Source organism: Bicyclus anynana, chromosome 3 (assembly GCF_947172395.1).
Source record: "Bicyclus anynana chromosome 3, ilBicAnyn1.1, whole genome shotgun sequence".
Lineage (NCBI taxonomy): Eukaryota > Metazoa > Arthropoda > Insecta > Lepidoptera > Nymphalidae > Bicyclus > Bicyclus anynana.
Window position 1 is genome coordinate 18,675,166 of NC_069085.1, and position 19,084 is coordinate 18,694,249.

Consider the following 19,084-nt stretch of genomic DNA (forward strand, 5'->3'; position numbering starts at 1 on the left):
GTACAATTAAAATTATAATGACATGCCTATCTGAAATGGTAGATACCAGCTCAGTGCTTATAATAAATATTGGGTATAATACAACCAGTAGTCACTCTAACACATTACACAAAGTGATAGCAGCAGTGAAATCAGAACCAGAGGACTCACCGTCAGCCTTTGACAAAACTTTCGTTCCTCGCGTTTTCAATATATCCGAGGTTGACTTTTCTTCATCAGCTGTAGCTAGCAATGGCTGTGGTCCTCTAGCAAGCTTAGAAGCCATATCGGCGGCGATAGTAGCGGCATCAGCGGCTGCAGAAGCATCCCGAACTCTTTCAGCCACTTCAGCCCACGCTCTAGCCGCTTGCACGCCAGCAGAAGCAACGGTGCGTGTTCCAGCAAACAGACTAAAAGTAATTTGGAAATTATTAAAATATCTAATTATGAAAGAGGAACATTTCAGATATTTTTCTTTCTTTGATTTTTGTTGACGTTTGCATCACTACTTTTTATTCAAAGCCAATGTCCGTTGGGCAATTCTTATCTTAAAGAACTTTAAGATGAAAAGTTTGAAAGAACTTTAAGATGTTGTTAATTATAATTAGAGATCTAATAATATACTGATTTAAGGAAGTCAAAAAGGGTATCTACCTACTTTTTGTACTCTTTGGCCTTTTCCCCCAGCATTGCTACATGGGCTACGACTGTATCCAAGTATTTCTCCTTGTATTTAGGTGTAAGATTGTATAATATCCCCTCTTTCTCTTCAGCAGCTGCTGTCAGATTCTGGAGGTCAGTAAGAATTGCTGGGAATCCGACGGCCAAGTTGTGGGTATGCAGAAGTCCTGCTCGTATTTCGTCGGTAAGATTACGAATAGACAGCTTGGTGATGTCCTGTAAGAAAATATTGTAAAATTAAAGAAAAAACTAATGTTTGTTCAAAATACAATTGTGTGCCACACTACTTAAATAATAAAATTCAATTGCAAGTATCAAACAGAGAAAATCCAATATTTGCACTTTATTTAGAAATGCTCTTCAAAATAGTTTTTAATTTGCCGGGCGATTTCAGTCTCGTACCTACTTTTATTAGCTAAATACAAATTCCATGTTAAAGATTTTGTCACGTAAAACAAATGTGAATTTCTACGAAATCATAATTATAATTTGCAAGTGCATAGTTAGATAATCCAAAGACTACACTTTATGTCCATTAAATTCAATCTAGCCATTGACGTTTCTATTTCTAAGATGACGATGATGATGATTATTTCTAAGATGATGATGATGATTATTGGTCATAGTGACCAATTATATCATCTTCCAAAAATATAATATCTGATAATATCTGAATTACTAGTAGCAACAAATCATTATTCGTAAAATATTCATAGGTACCTCTAAAACTAGTCGACATCTCAGTGCTACATCTTTAACAGCAGTCAATTTTGGTACAACTCGTCTTTTTAATTCAACAACTATGTCTCCCGAATTCCACACAGTCTCAGCGAGTTGTGGGACATCTTCTGCCTTCCTCTCCCACTCTTCAAGATTGTTTTGTAGTTGGCGAATCCTTTTCAACTCGTCATCTATACGGTAATTGAATTCTTGAATTGACGTCGATTGCATATTAGCCTGTAACAAACATCTTTAAAAATGTAATTTAAAATCACATGATGATGACGATATCCGATATACGATTGTAAATATACAAAACGATACTACAATTGCATGCCATGATTTGTGAGGTAAGAATGCAAAATAGAAAATTCACGAAATGCATATGAATTATAGAATTCATATAGAATAATGATAATAATAATAATAATCAAAAGTGCTAAATTGAATTTGAATTGCTGTTTTTTATTGCTTGCGCATATAAAAAAATCAACATCAATTCACTACTATTTTACTTACCAAATCGGATACATCTGTGGCTCCAGCAATAGCGCCAATCAAATTCAATTCTTTAATGGACTTCAATAATCTGCGTGCTTCTTTCAAAGCTCTGTGTGCGCTTAAATGTTTTTCTCCTCTAGCGAAATCATCTAATCCTGCAACTTGTTCTCCAATTATACCTCTTTGCTTTAACACCTCTTCCAAACCACTCATACTTTCTAAACTTAGAGAATGAGCCTCTTGTTCTCTTCTAGAAGCATCAGTTTTTACTCTGTTTGCTGTCGTAAATAGATCATGCTCTGTCGATTCTAAATTAGCTATAGAAGTTTCTAAATGTTTTGATTTCTCCAAGTTTCCTTTAACATGTTGAAGTGAGATTTGTAGTACGGATGCATTATGAGCGAATTCACGTAATGCGGGGAAGGGTTGAGGTATTCTGTTCAGTTCTCTTGGATCCACTTGTAAGTGCAGGTCTCTCATGAGGCCTTCGACTGTGTCTAACAGTGTTTGTGTGCAGTTGTCGCAAGCTGGAAATAAATTAATGAATATAGTTGTAGCAATTCACATATTTAAAAAAGTGCCAGGTGTCATTGACTCTACCCAACGCAATTTTTTGTCTGATTTCAATGAGGAATGATGATAGATGTAGCTCCTACAAGGACTATAAGTCAAACTAGGTGATGTCCAATCGTTGACCACGGCTTCCTTGTAATAACGCGGCTTAAACTTGTTCATCATCTCTCTACAACGAGTGGACTCCGAGCGATAAGTCAGGTCTAGGGCCTTACCGTTAGCCGTCTAGGCTCTTAAATCCGTAGAAATTAACTTATCGCAGGATTGTTTCTGTTATACGAAATCCCCATTATGCCCATCAGGAGATATTTTTAGGCGTCGACGATACCTCACGTTTTATATGTCGTCTCTAGCGTCGAGATTGGTGTTGTCAAGGTTCACTCACGTCTACATCCGTCGTCGGTGAGGTAGTGTCGCGGCGCGGCGCACAGCTGGCACTGGTCGCCGGCGGCGTGCGCGCGGCAGCGGCAGCGGGCGTGCGCGTCGCAGCGCGGGGACGCGGCGCCGCGCGCGTCGCAGGCGCACGGCACGCACTCGTCGCCGCGCGCCCGGTAGCCGCTGGCGCACGACTCGCACTTCGGGCCCGTATAGCCTGGCGATGAACATTTTTGTTGAGTTTATAATCTGCAGGCGAAGTTGGTCACTGAAGATGCTTAGAGGCCCACGAAAAATGAGATGGCCGAGGCATGGCGCTTTGCGACTCTCATTTCCGTCCCATCAAGCCAAAAGCCTATTAAGCGCCAACGAACAGATTACGATCTGATGCACCCCACCTCGGGATCTAAACAAATTGGACTTACTAATTATACTAGTATAACCCGCGTTGTTCCCATATCGTAAGAATACAGAGGTAAATAAATTCTATGTTACTTCCTGGTCCCTGAATATATAGCTTTCTATTGGTGAAACAATTTGTCAAATCGGTTCAGTTATTTGTTACATAAAAATACAAATCTTTCTCTTCATAATATTACTATAGATTGAAATGTGGTCAAAGTTCTCACCAGTCTGGCAGTAGCACCTGATCCGGCCGTGCGCCACGGCGCACGAGGTAGCTCGCGGGCGGTCGCGCGCGGGGCACGGGCACGGCTCACAGCCGAGCTCGGGCGAGCCGTGGTAGCCCTCCGCGCACCGCTCGCACTTGGCACCCGCCGTGTTGTGGGTGCAATTCTTTAGAAGACAGAAGTACCATTTTATAGACGAGCATGTTGCACTTAAAACTATCAATTTTTTTTTTTATTCAATGACAGGCGGCTCAGAATCGTGATGTTTGGAAGTCCCTACAAAAGGCCTAAAAAAGGTCCTGCAGTCCATACATGGAAATGTCCATCGGCTGATGATGATGATGAATGACAAGTAAGTCAAGTGATCACAGTCAAGACTGTGATATCACCTGATGATACTCTAAATCGCTTGGCAATACGTGTTTGCTGGTAGGGTTATAACTAGCCAAGGCCGATGCACCAGACCAGCTGGGGCCAATTTAGAAGTTTTAAAACTACCAACTGTGCCATAGCCGTTAAAAAAGAAGAAAGAAAGTCAAAAAGAAGTTTGGAAAAGTTTCCCTTATTTAAAATTAGTACGAGAGACTTACCAGTTTGCCATACTTTTTTTTATTCTTTACAAAAAAAAAAAAATAAAAAAAGTAAAATGATACAATCTAAGATGGACGGCGGATTTACTTGATAGGAATAGGATGAATAATCCACACTCTTGCTCCTTGGGATACTTCTTGGGATAAGCTTTGTCATAAATATTATATTATAAGTCTAATTTTAAATTGTGAATAAAGGCTCATACGTTCAGGGTATAATGCTTATCATTTCCCACGGCGAAAAGACGACCCTGTACACAATGTAACATACCAAACAGTGCCCGGTCCGCGGATGACATTCAGTAGCCCTGTTGTTGCACTCGCACGGTCTCGCAGTTCCTTCCACGTTGATGACAATGGTGCCAGCCACGTGGTGCAGCTGTGGGGGGGAGGGCGGCATCCAGAACCCGGCGGCGGGCCGGTGGCAGGAGGCGGCGTCGTAGCCCCGGGGACACAGGCAGCGCTCCACGCCCGGCGCCGGGGCTCCGCGAGTGAGGCCGGCTATTGCTGTCTCTAGCGACACGTTTAACAACCTGAAAAATTGAAGAGTACCATCAAAATACTATATACGCAAATAATACATTAGAGGAGAAAAAAAGTCAAGGTAAAGTCATATATTTATAAAGTCGGAAGTTTTTCTTCTACAGAATATGGCTTAAGTTATTACGCTTATTACGCTTCAGATCGACGGACGCCAGGCAGCGTATTGTAGGTCATAGTTCTAGAATATTTGCCTCGCATGATTATTCGTATGTTAAGCTTTGTTTATCCTATTTCAGTAAGGAGGAGACTTTCTATATATACAAGTTTATTTTAAATTTCTGCGGTTGGTGAGATTATGCCTCGTCTATGATATCAGCTACCATCTTAGCATCCACCATTGTCAACATCAGTTAAGACAATCGCTATCGCAAAGACCTGCACTGCTACGCAGTCGATATCCCTTAGAACTTTCTTGGATATTAAGCGATTAGATTCCCCATTGCTCATAACCACTGCGATAATATGTGTTGCCTTTCCAGTTTCTACGTCCCCTAGAATATTGGTATTTTCAAGTCAAGTGACAGGTCTTAGGCAAATGTATTCATTTTTCGCTGCATCATCGTTTACCATCAGGCGTGATAGACGTCAACTTACTAGCGTCATGAAAAAATCTTATCGTGTAACAATATTACTCACAACACATGCAAAGGCTCTATAGCGACGGGTGCGCGGGTGCTCAGTCGCACCAGCAGCCGCTGTATGTCGGTGAGGCCCAGCATGAGAGCTGATCTCGACGCCACCACGGGCCCTCTCGTGCGGCCGCGGTCCCCTGCCCTCGGCCGGACTTCCCATAGCGACTCGTGGAGGTAAACTGCGTGGGAACCGTTAATAGCTGGTACGCGCTGCCAAAAACAATACAATATCGTCAACTTAATCGTATTCTAATAATCAAGATCTCCATAGGAAATTTGGATTTGGAGTGTTTATAATGAAGATTGGGTGGGGGACTTGGGATAATAATGTGTGCATCTGGAACGATCGCTTTCAGTTGTTAATGGTAGTGTCTAGGGCCGACAAATCAATCTACACTCAAAGGTACAGGGGTGTAACATCATAATTTTCCCTATCTTTGGGGTGCCACTGAGAATTTTGGGAAGAAAAAAATACTAAATCTTCCAAAGGCCGGCTTCCATAGTCTTTTGATCCAAAACCGCAGAGGCTAGTCACTGGATCCATGATGATCCGGATGATCGTATCAATGACACAAATAATTGTTTAATTACAAAGATATTTGTGGGCATTTTAATCAGTTGCCATGTTTCTAAAAATATATACGAGTACCTAGGTGTTAAGCCTAAACTTCTGATAATTTCACTTACATCCATATCTTTCAGAACACAGAGTAGTGGTCTTGGAATACAAAAGTTACCTCATAGTAGTCCAATATGATGCTATTCCCATAAATGCTGACAAGCGGAAACCTCATCAACACATGCTGCGGCAGCGCCTCCCCGCCCTCCTCCTCGACTTGGAACCGGAGCGCTCCTCCGTACGACAGCACGTGGTCTCCGAGGAACAGCTCGTTCAGCTCGGCGTACACCGGCGCGGGCGGCCAGGGCAGCGGCATGGTGGCCTCTTGCAGGCTGGTGCGGACTGCGAATGGTGAATCTATGTCCATCTAAAGAGGGTAATAAATATAGCGCTCGTTATTTAGCTTTTGGTAGCTGTTCTTACGATTTTCATGAATGACAACAGTTTTTCATTGAAACTGTTACAAAGGTTAGAAATCTCTATACCAGTCGGTAACTATTTGAGACCAATGGCAATAGTCAACTAATTACTCGTAAGTCTGACTTGGACCAATTTATGAAATTACAATTAAACATATCAGGGTCAGCATCTCTTGAGGATTTTCTTTCTTTAAGTGATACGTATACTTATTTAGGATTTTTTTCAGATCTATGGCCTTGTCATTTGAATTTGACGATTTTTTGGATAAAAGCTAAATATATTGCCTATTATTTACACTTTACTAGAGAACGTCAGTGACTTCGTTCTCGTGGAAAACAATGTTAAGCTTTATAAATATTTCTCGTGAATAATCTCATGATGAAAACCACAATAAAATGCTTTGAGTAGTTTAAAAGATCTAGGCTTACAGCCAGAAGCGACTTTTTTTGGGCCAGTATCCAAGGACGTTTAACTATTCAAGACAATGGGTACTCACCGTAGCAGTATTAACAATGTCTCCCCTCAAAAGCTTGAGATGTAGAGGAGTAGCAGCATGCAGCGCTGCTCGTGTCACTTCCGCCTGCGTGCACTTAGCGCTGCGACCGAAGCAGAAGCATGCTGTGCAGCCTACGGGGTTGGTCTCCGACAGGCCGAAGGTGCCATCTATGCAATTATCACATTTCTCGCCTACTACGTTTTCCTATAGGTAAGAGAAAATAACGAATTGTTATGAGTTTAGATCAGAGATTCCCAAACCCATTTGTTTTGTCACGCCAACGCAGACCTCCGGCGTCGGCGAGTCTCCTGTGGACCTCTGGGGGTTCACTTTGGGAATCAATGGTTTTTAGACTTTAGCCAGAGAGATTTTGAATATAACGACATTCAGTGTAGATGCAGTTATCGATGTTAGAGTGTTCATATACCTTGTCCACCATTACCATCAAACCTCTTTAGGTTTGAAGTAGGTATTCAGGACTGGTGTTGCAGAAGCATTGTGTGTCGTAATCGACCAGATGCAAATCCTGAATATGTATATGAAGATTCGACTGTTACGTTAGACTAAACTAATGTGACGGTATGTTCTTTTAATACTCGCCTTGCAAGGGCACTGGCCGGTCTGGTCGCAGTCGCACGCGTCCTGCTGGCAGCCCCTGGTGCCGGGCCCGTGGCAGCCGCACGGCCGGCAGCGCGGCCCGAAGTGCCCCGCGGCGCACCGCGCGCAGTCGCGCCCCGTCCAGCCGCTGCGACACTCGCACTGGCCCGAGATCACGTCGCAACTGTCTGGAATATAAGTCATCATTATCAACATCTTTTGACAAATACACAAAACAAGAAATCAAACTGAACTTCAAACAAAAGATGCAATAACCATGGCAAAAATAAATTGAATTGGGCAGGGCATATAATGCGAAGGAAGGATCACAGGTGGGTATATAAATTAATGATTGGAGCCCAAAATATAATATCAGAAGAGGAAGACTATTATGTAGATGGCGAAATAACCTAGTAGCCTTCATGGCACCAAAAGACGAATACAAAACTATGGAAGAGTTTGAGGGTGTAAAGGAAGCGCTGATAAGGAGCTTCTACTGTATAGTGTTCACTCACCAGTGACGGCCCCCGGGCCGCAGGCGCACGGGCGGCAGCCGGCGGCGCGCCCCCAGTAGCCGCGCGCGCAGTGCTGGCAGCCGGGCCCGCGCGTGCGCGCCGGGCACACGCAGCGCCCCGTCGCCGGCGAGCACACGCGCCCGTCCGCGCACACGGGACACGCTGCACACACACAGACACAGACATGTAGCACAGTGCACACTGTTCTCGCAACACAGCATCCATCCTTAGCTTAGTTTCGTCGGTGAAGACGAGGTCGTCGATATCTGACGTCGCCCTGACGTCTGTCACCGTTGCGCGGTGGATTTACAAGACGGGAGGTCCTGAGTTTAATTCCCAGCTGGGCCGATTGAGGTTTTCTTAATTGGTCCAGGTCTGGCTGGTGAGAAGCTTTGACCGTGGCTAGGCACCCTACCGGCAAAGACGTACCGCCAAGCGATTTAGCGTTCCGGTACAATGTCATGTAGAAACCGAAAGGGGTGTGGATTTTCATCCTCCTTGGTAACAAATTAGCCCGCTTCCATCTTAGATAGCATCATCACTTACCATCAGGTGAGAGTGTAGTCAAGGGCTAACTTGTAAAGAATAAAAAAAAAGATCTCTGACTGATACACACAGACCGAAACACCTACGGCCCTCTAAGCCGAGGTCCGACTCGTTGCATCCATCTCTTCTTCTGTTTCTGCCTTCTGCCTCCATCGGGCGATGTTCTGCGCTCGCCTACATCCCGGTGACGCCGCTGAGGTCCTACAACCCAGTCAGCAGTACTCACGCAAGCAGCCCGCGGGCCCAAACCCGTAGTAGCCGGGCAGGCAGCGGTCGCAGCGCGCGCCGCCCACGCCCGCCGCGCCCGCGCCGCACTCGCAGCGCTAGCTCCACCACCCAGCAGTACTCACGCAAGCAGCCCGCGGGCCCGAAACCCGTAGTAGCCGGGCAGGCAGCGGTCGCAGCGCGCGCCGCCCACGCCCGCCGCGCCCGCGCCGCACTCGCAGCGCTAGCTCCACCACCCAGCAGTACTCACGCAAGCACCCGCGGGCCCGAACCCGTAGTAGCCGGGCAGGCAGCGGTCGCAGCGCGCGCCGCCCACGCCCGCCGCGCCCGCGCCGCACTCGCAGCGCTAGCTCCACCACTCAGCAGTACTCACGCAAGCAGCCCGCGGGCCCGAACCCGTAGTAGCCGGGCAGGCAGCGGTCGCAGCGCGCGCCGCCCACGCCCGCCGCGCACGCGCACAGCCCGCTCACGGGGTCGCACGCCGCCGCGCCCGCGCCGCACTCGCAGCGCCGGCAGCCGCCCTGCTCCAGCCCCCAGTAGCCTTCCTGCGCACAGACACAAACTCTTAATTTAAAACTAAAATATATACAAGCAAAATATCACGCAACATCGAATAGCTTGACGTACCTTCAAAAATGAAAAACAGAGAAGTTATAGTCAGTAAATGCCCGTTGAGAACGGATTTTGTGACAGAGGCGGATTAAAGAGGTCTTAAGTCCGCCAGTAGGTGCTATTTAACTTAGGTATATCCTATCAGGTACCAATGTATTCTGGACAGAATACATATATGACGGTACCAAACCTGAGACTATGATAAACTCACAACGGTATGACACAGTAGTCAGAGTGTACAGTTGCTGGTGTAATTAAAGGCACATGAAAGTAAACTTTGATAAATAATCTGTGTCCACAATACAATTTACAAACATATCAAAAATCATTAAAAAACATAAAAGCAGACGAAATAAAATCGAAAGTAAAATTCTAAAATGCCTGGAGTATTTACAGTTCAATTAAACTAGTAAATTCACTCAAGTATTTGCACTAAGGCAAATACTTGAACAAAGAGAATTAGAAATTGAATATAATTAAGTCGTGACCAACTAACTGTAATGGGTGCCATTAGCGTGCCGTGGCTCAGCCAGCCGGACCAGGTGGTCGTGTGAAGTGGCCCTAATGCCAGTAATTGGCACGGCCCGGAATTACCCGCTGCTTATTCAATTAAATGCCATTCGGATAGAGTGAGCTGTGATTTGTGTGAGCGGCCGCAATTTGTTGCGAAGGAATTGTTGCAAAGCTTTCTGGTTTTAGCTCGGCGATGGCTGACGTGCGTAAATAGATTTATGTCTATGACCGATAAACACAAGTAAATATCCATTTTGTGTCCAATGGGATATGCTTATTTATCTTACTGGAACGTTAAATAAGCTAATTCTACAACGTTGCGATGGACGTAGGTATTACTTCAAATTAATACAAAAATAGCCTTTCAAATCGGCCTATAGTAATTCTAAGCATTAATGTACTGAAATAAACTTAGTCCTTAAGCATTATTTAATTACTATGGGCTACAGTTAAATACGCCCGCACTAGAGCAGTGGCCGGTACAAGGGTCTGTTACCTCACAAGTGTCGCAGGCTCTGCCGGTGACGTGCGGCCGACAGCGGCACTGCCCCGAGCGGATGTCGCACGCGTTGCCCTCCGCGCCCGCACTAGAGCAGTGGCCGGTACAAGGGTCTGTTACCTCACAAGTGTCGCAGGCTCTGCCGGTGACGTGCGGCCGACAGCGGCACTGCCCCGAGCGGATGTCGCACGCGTTGCCCTCCGCGCCCGCACTAGAGCAGTGGCCGGTACAAGGGTCTGTTACCTCACAAGTGTCGCAGGCTCTGCCGGTGACGTGCGGCCGACAGCGGCACTGCCCCGAGCGGATGTCGCACGCGTTGCCCTCCGCGCCCGCACTAGAGCAGTGGCCGGTACAAGGGTCTGTTACCTCACAAGTGTCGCAGGCTCTGCCGGTGACGTGCGGCCGACAGCGGCACTGCCCCGAGCGGATGTCGCACGCGTTGCCCTCCGCGCCCGCACTAGAGCAGTGGCCGGTACAAGGGTCTGTTACCTCACAAGTGTCGCAGGCTTTGCCGGTGACGTGCGGCCGACAGCGGCACTGCCCCGAGCGGATGTCGCACGCGTTGCCCTCCGCGCCCGCACTAGAGCAGTGGCCGGTACAAGGGTCTGTTACCTCACAAGTGTCGCAGGCTCTGCCGGTGACGTGCGGCCTACAGCGGCACTGCCCCGAGCGGATGTCGCACGCGTTGCCCTCCGCGCCCGCACTAGAGCAGTGGCCGGTACAAGGGTCTGTTACCTCACAAGTGTCGCAGGCTCTGCCGGTGACGTGCGGCCGACAGCGGCACTGCCCCGAGCGGATGTCGCACGCGTTGCCCTCCGCGCCCGCACTAGAGCAGTTGCAGCCTAGAACAAGGATACATCAAGATGATCCTAGCCAGATTTGCTGTCATAAAGAAGAGGGAGATTCAAAGCTTAGATCCATCACCGTGCATGCAATGAAATGCATTGGCTTAAACTTAAAGTACTTTGAGCTCGGACGTGACTAACGGTTTAAGGTGCTCGTGGGAGTAGAACACGAAACTTTCAACTGTAGAATGCTACTGAAAATTTCTAGGGAGGTAGGAAAACTTAAAATTTCGGATCATATCAGATCAACCTCGTGAATCTTCCTCAACATGATGTTGGTGTACAAGTTAACAACAGGACTAAAAAAGGCAATTTTTTTGAAGCCCCTGAAAATTTATATTTCATTAAATTAGTGGCACCGTATTTCCCAAGTAGGTATTTCTAATCATCGAGCCACCGTTCGTTGGTCGGAGCAGGCTGCATTAACAACAAGATTAGCGCTTGTAAGCGCTTGCCGGCTATCAGCGCCGATAACAGCTGGTAGCGGCGAGCTGCCGATTTGTGTTACGCTGATACCATTAATTAAAATCTACATTCCACAGTCCGCACCCTGTCACTGCTAACTAGTAAAATGTGTTTTTATTGCACGAAGGCTTACCTGGGTAATACACCCAAGTAAAAGGTGAATGTGAATGAAAAATGTTACTTTTCAGGAGAGCTATTTTTGCACAACTTTCATATTGTGTTCATAAAAATTTGAATTCACAATTGTGTGGAAATTTGGATTCACAATTGTGTGCAAAAGGCACACCTTGCCAAATCGACATGTCACATGTGACATGGCTATAGGCCCAGTTTTGCTAACTAATATAGTTAGCAAAACTGGGCCTAAGCAAACGAGCACTGTTACAAAGATTGATAGCGACTGTATAAGTTCTCTAAGCTACCTCATTAGCTACCCTACAATGTAAACAGAAATGGCCGCTCATTACAAAACACATTACAGATAATAAGATCGTAGCTTGACCGACATAGGCGAGTAACGCCGTGTTTTCATAATTAACTGCATCTCAGTAGTAACAGATTACCAGAATAGTCAACGCAAAGCTATATAAAAGATAACTGATTAAGTTTTACTGATAACTGGCTTCTCGGCTTTGCGTGAAGTTAGAATTAATACAATGTTGAATAAGGATTCAGCTTAAGTCAACTTAGTGAAGGCTCAAAGACACTGAACGGGCGATGGAGCGACTTATGCTTAGAGTGAACGAATAGTTCTCTACGTGAACGAATCAGAAATGAGGAGATCAGCAGAAGAAAAGTCACTGACATGGCTCAGCGAGTCGCGATGCTGAAGTGGTAATGGAGGCACATATAGTTCGAAGAACCAATTGAGTTGCGATCCCGCATCGGAAAACACAGTATTGCGAGAGGAAACTGCTGGATGCTGGTGGCTCGAGACCGTGGTGTTTGGAAGGACTTCCAAACACCTAGACATAGGTCTCTTGCAAGGACATGCAAGAGACCTATGCCTATGTCCAGTATAAAACGTTTATCGGCTGTTAATGATGTGCTTAAGTCCAGTGTTTATTTCCTCAACGTAATAAACATCACAATTATGATCTCAAATTGCTTGTTGAACTTCATCGATATTGAGGAATATATTAATGCGGGCCTTAAGAGTGCACGTGTTAACTGCCTTGTTGGTCCCGAGCTGATATGCGGCTTCAGATCATAATGTCCTGGGTTCGAGTCCTGAATCAGATTATGAAAGAAACAACAAATTCTCATCAGTACCCCAAAGTATAGAAGTCGTGTTTTACCCCTCTGCATTTATTTGAATTGTTGTCACTGAATGTGATGCCATATCGGATTGCTACATATAAATAACATATAACATAATAAATATTCGTATTATATTGCGGAACCCTAGAAATAAGCGCCGAGAAAGCTGTAAACGAAACGTAATACTTTTAACGTTCCCGACTCGTGATTTCACAGTTTATTTTTTCCATTGTTCCGTCGGCCGAGCGTGGTATTGTTATAACGAAACACATAATATTGTATTTCAATCTGTACTTATTCAGCAATTGTGTTTAACAAGTGTAACAATAACTGTCAGTTCGTTCAGTGGTTGGATTGATACACTGAGCATGAAAAGACGGTGAGTTCCGTCTACGTTAAAAAAAAAATCTTTTTAATAAATAGTAATCTGGTAGCCTGGTTGCTGATATTTTATGTATAAGTGGAGCGTGCTTGCTTATTCTGTCTTGTCTTAAAGATGCCCAAGTTAAAAGAATCTGGAAACAAACTTCCAAGGAAAGAAATCTAGACCTACACAGAGGCAAAACGCTTTGACGAGTCCCAGAGATATTAAAGACGTAAGGATGGAAGCCCACCCCGTGTCTTATGGTGAAATGGTGAATTACTCAATGAATTCCTTAGTTGAAGCAATAGTACCCACCGTTTATAGAACCTGACAAATTTATTTTATTATTCTTAAGTCAAGGTCACATGAAAAATACTAGGTCAACCGTCAAGCCGAACTAAAATGTTCAGTTACTAACAGCCAGGAACATTCTTGGCGTTACAAAAACAATCGTTCTCCAAATAAGTCAATTAATATTTAACCATAGACTATAGAATAAGTATCACTATCGTCAGAGAGACATTCTATATCGAAGTATCAAACTTGAACAACGAACCAAACGCGTTAACGACCAGCGCGCGATAATGGAACGTCAGCGGAGCACTAATTAGAGACTATCTCTGCACAGACAGACAGCGTGACGGCTGCCGGCCTACATCCCACTGGACACACAGACAGCCATGATATTAATTTATTGGCGTGTACCTAGTAATATGTCAGATGTGATGAAAAGGTCAAAATAGTGTTCTTCTGACCGAATTTCGTCGGCCAAACTGATTGTAGATATGCTAAATATAACACCGATGATATTTTACTGTAGTGTGTTGCACTTCATTATATTATATATCTGTAAATAATAGTTACATAGTTCAAAGGAATGAAGACAGATCCTGTCGAAAGTCCTGATCGACGTTATTCGCCAGGAAACTAAGATAGCTTTCAAAGCTGTCATTGCTAGCATGGTGACAGTGGGCTAGTTAATTTTTCAAAACACCAATGTTCGTAAGGTCTTTGAGTGGAGGTCTTGGCAAGCGGAGTTTAGGGCGCCCTCCTAGTACTAACTAGGTAGAGTGATGACCTCCGTTCTTCTTCTTCTTCTTGATGTCGCGGCTCTGCAGGTCTCTTGAGGTCCTGTATCACGTTGACCGTTACCGATCTATTGTGATCGCCACTGACTAGATATCCCCTCCAATACTGGTTGCTGCCAGGTACAGCAGCAGTTATGACCTCCGTTACTGACTGGTTTCAATTAGATACAGAAAGCTAATAGTAAAGAGGGTTGGTGCTGCTTAAAATGAGGCCTATGTCCAAAATTATGGCTGATATAGATGATGATGATATTTATGAGTTTTTGTTTACAATAACTATAAAAAAGACAACTCAAACGCTATAAATCATGCCATTATTAAAATACACGGTTTGAATAAATCAAGAATCAAGGCTATTCCATTTTCTAAAACAGTATAGCACAATTCTGTCCATGTTTTTATAACTCGAAAAAGTAATCTTCGAATTCATCTGTCCGTCTCTACTATAGATAGAGAGAGACACAAAACAGATGGACAATTTGTTCAGTCATCAATTAGTATCGAGGAACACTAACCAATCTTCTGCAATCTTCGGCAGGGCCTATTTCAGCTAACTGATGGGAGTTCAATGTTTACAAGGAATCAATTTACGAGCCATCAACCACAATCTCTACGAGTATAAACTGGAGCGGGCACATAACCGCGACCATTTACATGGGATTTGAATAAAGAGGTATTCTGCGTGCACTTACAATGTTAAACCGGCAAGTAATGGGTCGCAAATGATAAGAAACTCCAACGAACGGTCCAATAGCTACAGATTACTGTTTTGTAGTTTCAAGCAAACAACTCTCTTGTTGATCCAGTAGCCTATGCGGCTTCGGAAATGAGGTCCTGGGATCGAATCCTGGGTCAGATTATGAAGTACTGAGCTTTTGTTTCTTGTAAGAAATTTTCAGTTTAAAGGCTTGTTCCGGGGTTAGCGAATCGGACGTGTTAGTGTTAGCCCATGGAATTAGCGCCAGCTTTAGAGTTTTCTATGTTTTGTGTTAGCCCGTGCTTCCAAAGCACATAAATCATCGGACCCGCTCTTATCATCTGATAACGATAATAGTTAATTAGAGAAAGGCCGTCAAAAATGCGGTTGCATTGGAGCGACGTCGCGGGTCTAAGCTACATATCCCCTTAATTCCAATCAAAGTTAAAGTCAAAGTCAAAATTCCTTTATTTCAATTATATATTATCAAAAGGAAAACTTAAACCTTTGAGGGTCTTTTAAGATAGACTAGGTGATAATGATGAAAGCATTGATAACTCAGCGGTTATGCTAAAGGATGACTCTTACTAGAGAAGTTCTATGAGTAGGTACTTAGGTCAAGTATCTCTCGTTGCATTATTGCTGGCGTCTACTCCCCAAAAAAGCTTTTCGCTTAGCTTTAGTTAGCCTTTTAATTAATTAAAAAAATTGAAACACGTCGACGACATTACCTATCTCATGTACAGAAAATCATCAACATTCAATAAAAATATAAAACTCTTTGCAGCTGGACGAGCATGAGCGAATTTTTCAGGTTATTGCGGAAAATAGCCGACAACAAACAGTTCTTTGTATATTTTTAGATTAATTTTGATTCTTCCACAGGCCGTTAAAATTTACAGTTTTGATTTCTTGTTAAAAAGTTAAAACAGGTATTTAACGCGTTTAACCATAATGCCGAGGAAAGATATCAAAAGGCGAAAAGCAAATGTTTTATCTCGTTCAAGTGGTTACGGCCAATAAAATGAACGTAAAGTTCGGCGTATTTATAGTTCACCTTTCAAAATATTGTTATGTCAAAGCGTGCTCCTACACTAGAGATTTGTCTTGCGACAATATGTTTTATTACCTGCTATGTATGGGGAGCAAGTATTTAACTAAGTAATTTAGGTATTAGCTTAAAAACTGCTTTGCCCTGTGATTTTACCCTTTCATTTTATACGTACTGAGTGAAACGTTTAAGGTTTAATTTAAAAAAATGCACTATCAGTCCTATGTATGTGATACTAGCGGACTTCCACGACTTCGTTCGCCCTTAAACCTCCTTCATCCGGCTCTGTCGCAAAATCCGTTCGTAGTGGATACCTACTAACTATAAACTACCTCCCTACCAAATTTCATCTTCGTACATCAAGCTATTTTCGAGATTTTGTAAGACCTTTCGCATTTATATATTAAGATACCAATAATAATTATAAGTGTTCTTACTACTTATAATTGGTGGAAGCAAAACAAAAAAAAAATAACATTTTATTTTTCTACTCTCTTTTGTTTAAAAATTCTACATCTTGTATGAGTTGTGTTGTATGAGTTAAACAAAAATTGAGATATGCTATTTAAATAATATCAATAAGTTTCATAAAAATATATTTAGTTTTATTTATAAGGTCTACACTATAAGACAAAATATCTTTCGACACATACCTAGTCTTCAGTGTAGATTCACCTTATAAAATGTTGGTATAACGGAGTAGCGGAATTTTATCAGTAGAATGTATTCTACTAGAAGTGCGGCCTAGTGGTATTTAAATGTAGGGAAACGGTGGAGTTATTAGTTGCGTAACATTTAAATTAATAAGCACGTTAAAGCTACAGTGAATACATCGACTGCAGTAAAATGTTTGTAATAGAAAATAGAGCCATGAGCAAATTAAATATCACGTGTCTCATTCGGTGAACGAAAACGTCGTGAGGAAACCTGCACACCAGAGAATTATCTTAATTCTCCGCGTGTGTGAAGTCTGCCAATCCGCATTGGGCCAGCGTGGTGAACTATTGGCCTAAGCCCTCTCATTCTGAGAGGAAACTCAAGCTCAGCAGTGAGCCGAATATGGGTTGATAACGCAGAAAATGCTTTTTTTGCTTTTTCCGATTGTTTAGAGTTTTAAACGTCTTTAAATCTTCAAAGGGGAGGTAATAATATTGTTTATTGTTTTAAGCGTCGCTAAATTTTCAAAGGGGAGGTAATAATGTTATTTTGGAAAACTCGTTTTTTTTAATTCATTGAGAATATTACACTCGGTTGATAATCAGCGCAATCTAAGCCCTTATTTGCACGAGAGCTTTTTTAACGGACGTTAAAAAAAGCGTTCAAATACAACAAATTCATTCCTAAAAAAATGTTCACACGACAGCGTTTTTAAAACACGGCGCTTTTAGCAGTGTTGCATTTTAAATTTTTGGGTGGTAGAAATAGAACTTGGTTTAATTTCATACCATATTTAAACGCTTTTTTAACGTCCGATAAAAAAACTCTCATGCGAATGAGGGCTAATATTCCCAATGCAAATTTGTTGGTAAAAAATACATTTTGTATCTTAGTAATCATCCATGGAAAACTATTAAAACACGTTTGGTGGCTATCATTTCCTGAAAGCAACCAAGTTAACGAATAAAGACGGTTTCGTTTTAATATAAATCGTTTGTACATAGCATATAATGACTTAATTAATAGTTAAATTACCGATTAACATTGTAACAGATTAGATATTAATCGGTAATCTATGAAATGGGGCATATCGGGCGAGATACTGATAAATAAGATATTTAACGGAGATTGTGTGCAATAATCTGTGTCGATCGGATCTGCATCTGGTATTAAATTATCCCATATCGTAGATGTAATCGTTACAAGTTATGAATAGAAATCCAATATCTAACTCCAGATTTTCTATGATGTTAAAATGTAGATAGGATTCTTATTGTGATAGTTGACGGAATTTGCAGATGGCGTTCTTAGAAAACCATATTCTCTAAAAAGCTAAGAAATAAGTTAAATAATAACGCAAAGCCGCGAGTCCGTCAAACTGATATTTTTTTTTTAAATCGGTATAGTATGCTCCTTCTAACAGATAGATTACATATATGATCGTAGATTATTTTGTAGATGTATAAAGTAGAAATATTCAACTATGTATTTTTTTGTTCAGTAACACTCCCATGATATGCGGGCGACAGGGGCATATCTTCCAAAAAAACATTATTTACCTATCTATTGCATATAATCGCATGAAAATTAGTTGATTTCGTGTCTGTCGTGAACTGACCGGTCGAAAGACAAACGTAGGGGAGGACTTTGTTTTTTATTACTTATGTAGAGATCTTATATTTTTTAAAGAAAAAAAACGCGATTGTATTTTTTTAAATGTAGGTATTAAAATGTAGATTGTATGGAGATATAAAGATATGATAACTATCGGCAGTTTCTCTTCAGCATCGAAGGCTTTATTGTTTAATTTACATATAACCTGCAGGAGCTTTGCGGTTCGCAATGTAACAGATAAGGCGCGACCTCACGACGCCTATACTTCAATGTCTTGCCACATCACGTGTGTGTACAATTTTGTGATTTATGCACAGAAAGTGAACATGATAATAAAATTTATTCGTTTTATACATTACATAAAATAATAGGGCTGAGACCTTCTTTTAAGTAAATACCAGTGTTTTGACACTGGTATTCTCGGTCTCGCTCTTCCTTTAAAGTATTACTATAACCTAAAAATGCAAAACTAAAGTATACCTACTTTAAAAAGGTACAACCTTGGTCCTTGTACAACTCTAACGAGAAAGAGATAAGGGTAAACTACTTGTTATGGGATGTGGTAGCTTACAATTTTACAATAGTCCAAATTACTTAATTTGTAGTTTTTCGGTATAAGTATAATTTTCTATAAACATTTTAAAAACAGCAAATAAATAAAAAAATAAATATACAAATGAAGTTGACTATTTTTACAATGACGGCCGATTATATGACGGTACCTATCTTAATATATAAATGCGAAAGGTCATTTTTCACTAAATCTCGAAAACTGCTA

At 42.5% G+C, this 19,084-nt stretch overlaps 1 protein-coding gene across 1 annotated transcript in view; it reads right to left on the reverse strand.

The window, feature by feature from the left end:
- Positions 1–19,084, reverse strand: part of LOC112049345 (laminin subunit alpha-1) — a 186,822-nt gene that overhangs the window by 18,669 nt on the left and 149,069 nt on the right. Inside the window, exons 19-32 of the mRNA XM_052891292.1 lie at positions 11,001–11,107; positions 9,015–9,186; positions 7,871–8,032; positions 7,359–7,543; positions 6,759–6,962; positions 5,961–6,209; positions 5,228–5,433; positions 4,320–4,581; positions 3,459–3,624; positions 2,840–3,046; positions 1,900–2,408; positions 1,381–1,617; positions 638–876; positions 151–389 (exon numbers count right to left, since the gene is read on the reverse strand). Coding sequence (XP_052747252.1) covers positions 151–389; positions 638–876; positions 1,381–1,617; positions 1,900–2,408; positions 2,840–3,046; positions 3,459–3,624; positions 4,320–4,581; positions 5,228–5,433; positions 5,961–6,209; positions 6,759–6,962; positions 7,359–7,543; positions 7,871–8,032; positions 9,015–9,186; positions 11,001–11,107 — 3,144 coding nt within the window. The remainder of the gene's footprint in view (positions 1–150; positions 390–637; positions 877–1,380; positions 1,618–1,899; positions 2,409–2,839; positions 3,047–3,458; positions 3,625–4,319; positions 4,582–5,227; positions 5,434–5,960; positions 6,210–6,758; positions 6,963–7,358; positions 7,544–7,870; positions 8,033–9,014; positions 9,187–11,000; positions 11,108–19,084) is intronic.